Here is an 8,709-nt window from a genome sequence, read left to right as displayed (position 1 = left end):
TATTGATGCGGACTGATTTGTTTGTCAGTGATCATTTTGTGACGCGTGTGGCGGCACTTGACTTGAAACAAGAATAACAGTGACTTGTTTTGGTTGGGTTTTTTGTGCATCATAAACTTGCTCAGATGAACATGTCATCATGTGCTGCTGGAGCCCGTCACCGACCACAGCATTGGGTGAGGTGTAGATGTCACACAGGCTGCTGTGCAGAGGCAAAACACAAGCTCAAGTTGGCACCAGTCGTGTGGCACGTACACAGTCTGCAGGAGTCCCTGGAGGAGGGGCTACTGGAGAGAAGCGAGTAATCTGATCGAGAAAGGTTGGATGAAACATACTTTAATAGCAACAAATGACACGGGACAGTGGCGGCAGGCTGCAGATGACTGCTTTGCTCTATCCGGGTTATTTTTTTTAAAACTGGAAACAGAAAGAAGTGTTTTAGCCGCAAAGCGTGGGACACTCCCCCACACTGCATGAACTCAGGAGCATGTTTATAATTAACATTTGCAAACATCAGCCATGCTTGGCACTGGATGTTTAGTGGAAAAACATCATCTACAAACACATAATATAATTTGTTATATTTCAAACAACGTAATAAACTGTGGTCTGAATTACTTGTGTCTGATTTTGTTTAAATAATTTTCAGACATTTAAAAAAAAAAAAATAGCACGTGTGATTTTAGTAAGCTGGGGGGGTTGGTGTGATAAAAACAAACAACACGTTCTGCTGTGATACTGCATCCCCCAGCATGCACCGCATGCTCAACTTCCTGTTACGCGTGTAAACAGCGCCGCTGCTACTGAGGTCCACATGAGTGTCTGCTTGTAAAACACGTTTTTGTTCTCATCTAAGGACATTTTTTTATAGCGTTTATTATTTCTCAGGGATGTTAAGTTTTCCAAGAAATCGGAACTGTCTATTTCTGTGACCTGAATAATCTCTGACAAGTGCGAGGAGCTCTATCCTGCTAACACACGTCAGTGGCTATTAAAACAGACACAAGCTAACCGAGCTTTACGAAGTGAATTTGACCGAGAGGATAAACTGCAGCACCGACGACATGAATAAACGAGAAGGTGAGTCCAGCTTTCTATTCTGAGCTAAACATACAAGGTTCATTGTTGTCACCACCAGCGTTGGGATAACTCACTAGCTTAGCTAACAGGTAGTTAGCTAACAACAACACAGATGATACAACTAGCGTGCTGTGTGCTAGCTACTGTGGTTGTACTGTAGTGAGACATGATCTGTACACCGATGTTTAAACTGTCACACAGGTGTTTGCCAAAGTCATTTTGTAATTTTTATTCATGTTTTAGTGTTGGAAGTGGTGGTTCTTTCCCCCTCAGCTATACTCAAAGCTCAAACTTAGCGATGAGCTCCCTGACGAGTCCACAACCCAAATGTAGGCAACTTGCAATCATACTAAAAAACATCAATTTAGAAATCCATAAATAAAATACTGATTTTAGGAGCTGGTACCATTCAATCTATGGCCCAAAACTGCTTAGATAGATAGATAGATAGATAGATTCACTGATTCATTTGATCATTTTTTCAGTTTCTGTCTTCAATACCCCCCTCTTTAGCTACAGCACTGCAGCTGGGGTCCACCATCGCTTTACACTTGACAGCACTCCATTAACACTTACTGTACATCGTAACACATTACATTAGACTAGAAGACATATGCACTCCTACGCACACACAACAAGCTCCTGACAATATACAAAACAATCAAGTATATGAAAAAAAACAGGACTTCACTTCTGGAGAGCATCTAACTCTGTCGGCCAAGATTTGTGTATGTTTTCATTACTATAACTGATTATTTAGCAATAAACAACACAGTGTGTTGAACTACACTGACTCTCTGTGGCATTACCTTGATTTAAAACATAGAAATTAATTAACAAAATATTTTTGTTTTAGTTTGTATGTAAGTTGACTACATTTTCAGCCTCAGGTGGTTCCTCAAAAGGCTTTCCAGTGATTTAGTAGCAGCGGACTTGGACAGTGTTTGGGGTATCCTGAGTTTTAGTCCCTAAGATAGATGGGTAAAGTTCTCTAATCCCTCCCTCCAGTCAGTATAAGTGTGGCAGTAACTTATAAAGTGCAAACTGCAGCATCTCCTGACCTTCTGTGTCTTGTGTCAGGTGAAGCTTGTCCACGGAAAAATGCTGATTCAGCGTCAGACCGCGACGCGAATGCCAATCCATCCTCACCTGTCATTGCTGCTTTCAAAGGTAAATGGATCCTCAGCACTTGGCTTTGTTTTTCACCCACATTTCTCACATGGCTGCTGTAGTTTAGTAGCGTTTTCATTGTAGATTCTTGCAGCTAAACCTTCATTCTGTTTTTAAGTTTTCCAGCAGGAGCTTGACACCAAACATGACAAATATGAGCGCCTTGTTAAGATCTCTCGGGATGTTACCATTGACAGCAAGAGGAGCATTTTTCTTCTGCATAGAGTGACCAGGTATGTACTGCTGTGTAAAATCAAGTGAATTGATTCAGTTTAGTTTTGATTCAAGCAAACAATGCTGCTCAGTTGGATAAGTTCCACGTTTAATTAGATTTTGATTTAATTGTTTAGTTTCTCTGGAAAAAGAAAGCTGTTGCTTTTAACAACAACTCCACTAACATGTGGATATAATCATTACCATTTTAAAATACTATTTAATAAAGTAATAGATTTTTTTTACACTTGGATTAATCAACATCAGACTTAAGATGGTATTTTGGTCTTTGTAGAATGGATGTTGCGTAATTTGAAAAATGAATGATCAATTCTGTGAGGAAAACATAAATTCCGAGATACTGAACCAGTTCTAAATATGTCACTGAATGTATCATCAATTGAAATCTTTATGCTCTGGTTTTCAATTTTTGGAGACAGTTATTTTTGTTATTATAAACTACATTTGAATAGCACACAGCAACCTCTGTTTCAGAGACGTTTTTAGCGTAATGTTTAATGTTTTACTCTGTGGGTGATCTTCCTCCATTTGCAAGTGTCCCAGATGCTGAGGAGGTTCTGAAAGAAGCAGAAGTAAAACTGGATGGAGTCAGACAGAAAATAGGTCAAATTGCTGAAGAGCTGAGGGGAGAGGACATCTATCAGTTTCACAGAGCCTTCACTCCAGGTGAGTTTTCATACAACTGTTTTAAAAAGCAAACAACCCACAAATAAACGTGTGTGGTTGTTTCATTACCGCTAATATATTGCAGAGTTGTGGTCTTACATAGGAATACATACAAAATGTTTAATGCTTAACTAGTGCACTTAAGCCTGATACTGATACTTCCTCGTCCTTCTACTCCCTAACCCTATCACTCAGACAAGTTTAATATATGAACATCTCCAGATTAGAGAATCGTTTTAGTAAAAAAGCATTTTTAAGTACAAACAAAGCTCATATGAAACTTTCATCAGTCTGAATTTTTCTTCCAGGCTGAGAAATAGAAAGAGGGAATATTGTGCAGTCTGTCTTAGGAGTATGACCACTTGATATGACTACTACTACTCACAATTACTCATAATGTCTTTGGCTGAACTTTGCAATGCATTTTTTGATTATTAGAAAAAAATAGAATAGCTCTCAGTAGACCTCATACCTCCAAGTTAAAACAATCAAAACCAAGGCAAACAGTCGCCTTAAATGAAATCAAACAGCACCATATTGCATATTCTGATAGATATCAGTCCCCTAAATATGGCAGATTTGTTTCCTTCAGTATCCATAAATTGTTTCTTGGGAATTGGTGAAAGTCACAAAACTGCCTCACAATGTTAAAGAAAGCGGTAAAAATATTTCTGCATCTGCCTTTTTTGCAGATAGGTTAATTCAGTATATTTTTACACACTTGTGTTGTGACAGGTGTATGTATTGGTGTGCCGACAAGTTAAAGTTAGTTACACAGGAGCTTTCAGGAAGAATTCTCTTTGCTCTTCTGTTATCAGCCACAATCTCTGTTTACGTGCTGTAGATTAATCATAGTCACTGATAGTGTGAGAGCGTGACCTTGATGCAGGCTCGGTTATGATAGACACACCCTCTGATAAAGTTTGTTTTCCCATTAGCATCAAAATCAGTTTTTGTTAGCGTAGCCAAAATGTCTGCAGGGTTTGGGAGCGAAAGATCGCTGGAAGTGAGGGTTAGCTGTTATCTAGCAGCTGGGGAAGTCATTTTTAGATTGTGGTCACTCAGGAATCACTGCTGCATCCTCCGCGACGTGACCAGTGGCAGTTCCCACCAATTAGACCTTTCCTTTTTTCCCCATTTTTATCGTCTTTATTCGATTGAGACTGGGCTCGCGACACGGGCTCTCCAGATACGGTTGGCTGGACGAGGAGTCTCCAGGCATGTGTAATGGGTCTGCCTTCTTTATATAAGGACTATTAAAGATATTGTGGGCTGAATCTGAGTTTAATTTCCATTGATAACAGGGCAGTGCGGTGCTTTGATAAGCTCTTGGGCTTGACCCTGGTGTACTGGTGCACTGCTGGGGCTTTTCACAGGGTTAACCTGCAACTCAGCGAACCAATCTGTGGTCAAACATTAAGCTCAGTTAATCTTCAGATCATCTGTCAACACTCATGCATTTGATTAAGACACTAAATTCAGCGTTCTCAAGAAATGAATACCTATATCTTAAGTTTGCCAACTCACACCCTCCAAATTTCCCAACTGCTGTGCCAGGAAAACCTCCCAGCTGGTTTTTCCCTGAGTCATTATTTAGACATTATCGGCAGCAACTTTTTTTTGTGAGTCTCATTGACCAAAGGTAGCCGCCGCTTCTGAGTAAATAACGCAAACAGCTCCTGGCAGTAAACTCAGGAACTGAACTCCTCCTGCTTGCCTCAAAGCCTGTGCAACCTTTTCATTTCATATCCTGTCCACTTCAGATTGTATTGTATTCTCTGGAAGCCAGTGTCACAGCTGCAGAGCCACTGTCAATGTTTAGATCTTTATGGCACTTTTTGTGTTGATAAAGGTTATGGAAAAAAACAATCTAAATCAGGGTGTAAAATACGTGACTTGTATTTAAATTCTTTGGTAAAGTAACTCTTTATTTTTTCTCTATCACTCTAAATAATCATTACTCAATTAAAAACAAAAAAAAGATAGACGATGCATCTCCACTTCCTCTTACTATCACAAAAAATATTTGGCTTTTTATTTTGGTCCCTGTCCCATCCACTAACATTGAAGAGGCAGGATTCATGACATATACTGCAGCCAGCCAATAGGGAGCGATCGAGACACTTAATGGTCAATGGTACTTAAACGTTGGCACAGTTGAGGAAAACAAGACGATTGTAACGTGGGAGATAAAACTGGGCATTTTAGAGGACTGTTATCATTCCAATCCAGTATCTTCAAAAACACGTTATACTTAATTTTATTAAAAGTATTAATTAACAATGATACTGAGAGATCTAATTGGTGCACAGAAGTACGTGCCGTCTAATGGGTCCAATCATCTTATTCCTCTGGTATCCCAACTGGAAAACTAGAACAAAGATATGATTATTTGGCCTCTGATGCAAACACAATGTTAGTCTAATTTTAGTTGTAGATTTACTCATTTATTACAGTATTAAAAAGCATTTACACACATCTGTACACTATTCTTTAAATTTTTTAAGACAGGACTCTGTCTTCTGTTCGGCAACTTTATTCTTCCCGGTGCTGTATAATTCTTTTGGTATTCTTTTCCACACAGCAGCTGGACTCAACACTGTTTCACATCAACACTGTAACGTAGACTGATGTTGCAGTGTCAACACCATTTTGTCTGTATAAGCAACAGTAGAAATAAAAAAGGGTCGACCAAGACAAGTAGTTGATGCATAAAAATGTAATTGAATTACATCCTCTGCTTGACAGCCTAACTTACTATTTTCTTAGCATAAGTTATTTAGTTCAAATATTCCCAGGTCACAGCACAAATGTAAAAGTCAGAGTCAGTTGAGAAATGAATTGGACAGAATGTAAACAAATCCAGGCAAGTGAGAAATATTTAATGGGAAACAAAGCCTTTAAAATAAGAGACAATGGATCGCAAGGTAAACAAAGTATCTGTGGCTTTGGCCTGTGCGCCAGTGCGAGTGGATTTAAAAACCTCCTCTGAGCGGTGAAAGTCACCCAGAGAGAAGCAGATCCTCCTCGCCGCTCTCTGTAGCTCACTGTGCTTCGCTGCAGGGAGATAGGAGCTCCTTTGAAGTTCAATTGCCGCTCCAAAAGTAAACTTCAGACACAAAGTCTTCCGTCCTGTGATTATTTGATTGTTGTTGACACAGGGCCAGACAACAAATGCGGGGGTCATCTCAGCCTACCACAAAAAAAAAAAGGCCACTGTTGTTCAGTCAAAAGACCTCCACAGGAAACATGTTTTATACGAGTCCTTTATCTGTGATCTAAACTGTGCAGATGCATGTAGTGTTTATACACACTCAACAGGCTAAGCTCACTTGATACATAGTGGTCGTTTCTAGTGAATCACTAGCACAAATAAATGGGGAAAAATAAGAGCACGCTCCATCCTGTTTAGATTCAGCAGCCAATGTCTTGTGGTCGATCCGTTCTAATGTCATCTCATGCATTAGGGATCCAGGAGTATGTGGAGGCCGTCTCTTTCCTGCACTACATCCGTCATCGCAGCCTCATCAGCCTGGAGGAGATCAACGCCAAACTGGTGTTCATGAAAGAAGAGAAGGTCAGTCCTCAAGTAAACCTGAAGAAGACTTTGTAGTTGAGCTGCTTGTGCATTGTTTTGTTTCTTTTTATTTAGTTTAGTTCCTAATAAGACAAATTTAATAAGGTTTAAAGGAATTGCACATATTTTTGAACCAACCACTGTCATGTCTGTTCGCAAAATATGAGGCAACAGCCAGCAGGCACGTATTATCTCAGCTGAGCATAAAGCCTGGCTTTGTTAAAACCTGTTATATTTGTAAACAGACAGAGTGGTGCAGATCTTTTCATCTTTTCATCAGTGTGAAAACAGTGAAGTTTATTCCCCAAACTGTCAAACTATTTCTCAATGAATATCATTGTAAATATTGTATAGTTCATTTTGCAATATTTCCTTTTAAAGCAGTGGGGATGGCACACAAAGGCAACACTGGATGGTGCTATGTGCTGCATTTATAATCATTATGTGTCATTATCTAATTTTAACATTGTGTGAAAGCACCGTCGTGCTTGGAAAAAAAATTGGATTTTGCTTATTTTTGGCTCTGGGCTTTTCTGTAGAAATACATCTGGACATTGTAACAGTCTCATCTTATAAACATTGTTGTCACCATCAGTCTTGTAGAACCTCCTATTATTAACATTACTCATGTGTTTTTGGCAGGGAGGAGCTGAAACTCAGCCGCTCGGAGCTCAGGTCCTGACCTTCCAAGTGACGCCCTCAGACTACCTGCTCGGAGTGGCCGACCTGACCGGAGAGCTGATGCGCATGTGCATCAGCAGCGTGGGCAACGGCGACATTGACACGCCCTTCCAGCTTAGCCAGTTCCTGCGGCAGATCCACGACGGCTTCTCCTACATCGGGAACACAGGCCCGTATGAGGTGTCCAAGAAGCTGCACACTCTGCGACAGAGCCTGGGTAAGGTGGAGGACGCTTGCTACGCCCTGCGAGTCCGCGGCTCAGAGATCCCCAAGCACATGTTGGCCGACGTGTTCTCCAGTAGGACCACACTCATGGACTCCGAGGAAGGAGTGGTTTAATCCTCTGTGGCCTCCACAGCGTTGTTTCTTGGCATTGGCTCCTTCAGCTTTGCTCCACTGTTATTGTTTGTACGTATTTTAATTGTATTTGTTACTGTTTGTTTTTGGTAGTTGTTCCCCACTCTTGCTGAGGGTTAAGGGCAGATCATGTCGCACTTTGTAAAGCCCTGCGAGACAAATGTTTGTGTAAATGGGCTTTACAAATAACACTCGATCAACGGATTGAGATGTTTGACATGTTTTGTGAAATGCCTGTTAACTTTGATTTTGTCATTACTGTAAAAACAGGTTTACAATAGACAATGGATCCTTCTTCTTTGATAAAGATCTGATGACTTCACTTGTTTTGCATCAATAAAAGTTCTGTGCCATGATCTCCTCACCTTGAAGCTGTTTTGATAAAGTGCATGTTTGTTCTTCTTTCTCTCCCTCTGCCCTCCTCTCTGTTACGCAGATAATCTAAGGTAGAACCATTGGTCGCCTGCTCTCACTGTGGAGGAGGAACATGTGACCTTTGCACATAGTGCATGTCTATTCACTGCCATGGGCTGCTGGCATATGCACAAACACAATCAACATGTTGCCTCCTCATTCTACTCTCTTTAAACACTCAATGACGCAAATTCAAAATAAGGTTTGGACGAATATTCCTGGCAAACAGCTGATATCCTCCTGCTGTTTCCTCATCTTTTTTTTTTACTGTCCAGATGGATGTTTACAACAGAGAAGCAGTTCTGTGGATGAGCAGAGTAATAGTCTATAACCAATAATTGCAGCTCTACTTCATGTTTGAGTGAAGAGGGTTTTATTGTCAGATTAAACCTCAGACAAATTGTTACTTTATGAGCCTGGTTATGCAAAACAACAACATAGGCTTTCCTGTTACTATCCTTTAGAGCAGCTGGAGTTTTATATTTACCAAACATAGGATTCTGTGCCATCTGCATGGTTTTCCCCCAATA

The 8,709-nt window shown here is 40.3% G+C and overlaps 1 protein-coding gene across 1 annotated transcript; it reads left to right on the top strand.

Moving 5' to 3' along the window:
- The first annotated feature begins 753 nt into the window (after positions 1-753).
- tsnax (translin-associated factor X) lies at positions 754-7,771 on the top strand. Its single transcript, XM_035173245.2, has 6 exons — positions 754-1,080; positions 2,161-2,250; positions 2,369-2,483; positions 3,020-3,150; positions 6,618-6,727; positions 7,370-7,771. The coding sequence occupies exons 1-6, from the start codon at positions 1,065-1,067 to the stop codon at positions 7,745-7,747; spliced, it is 840 nt and encodes a 279-aa protein (XP_035029136.1). The 5' UTR covers positions 754-1,064; the 3' UTR covers positions 7,748-7,771.
- Positions 7,772-8,709: the final 938 nt, after the last annotated feature.

The sequence above is a fragment of the Hippoglossus stenolepis genome, chromosome 12 (assembly GCF_022539355.2).
Source record: "Hippoglossus stenolepis isolate QCI-W04-F060 chromosome 12, HSTE1.2, whole genome shotgun sequence".
Classification (NCBI taxonomy): Eukaryota; Metazoa; Chordata; class Actinopteri; order Pleuronectiformes; family Pleuronectidae; genus Hippoglossus; species Hippoglossus stenolepis.
The sequence above is the reverse complement of the archived record's forward strand: the minus strand, read 5'-3'. Positions and strand labels throughout refer to the sequence as shown.

Coding starts and splice junctions, on each gene's coding strand:
- tsnax (XM_035173245.2), top strand. Junction 2,251..2,368: donor TGTCATTGCTGCTTTCAAAG/GTAAATGGATCC, acceptor TCTGTTTTTAAG/TTTTCCAGCAGGAGCTTGAC. Junction 6,728..7,369: donor TGTTCATGAAAGAAGAGAAG/GTCAGTCCTCAA, acceptor TGTTTTTGGCAG/GGAGGAGCTGAAACTCAGCC.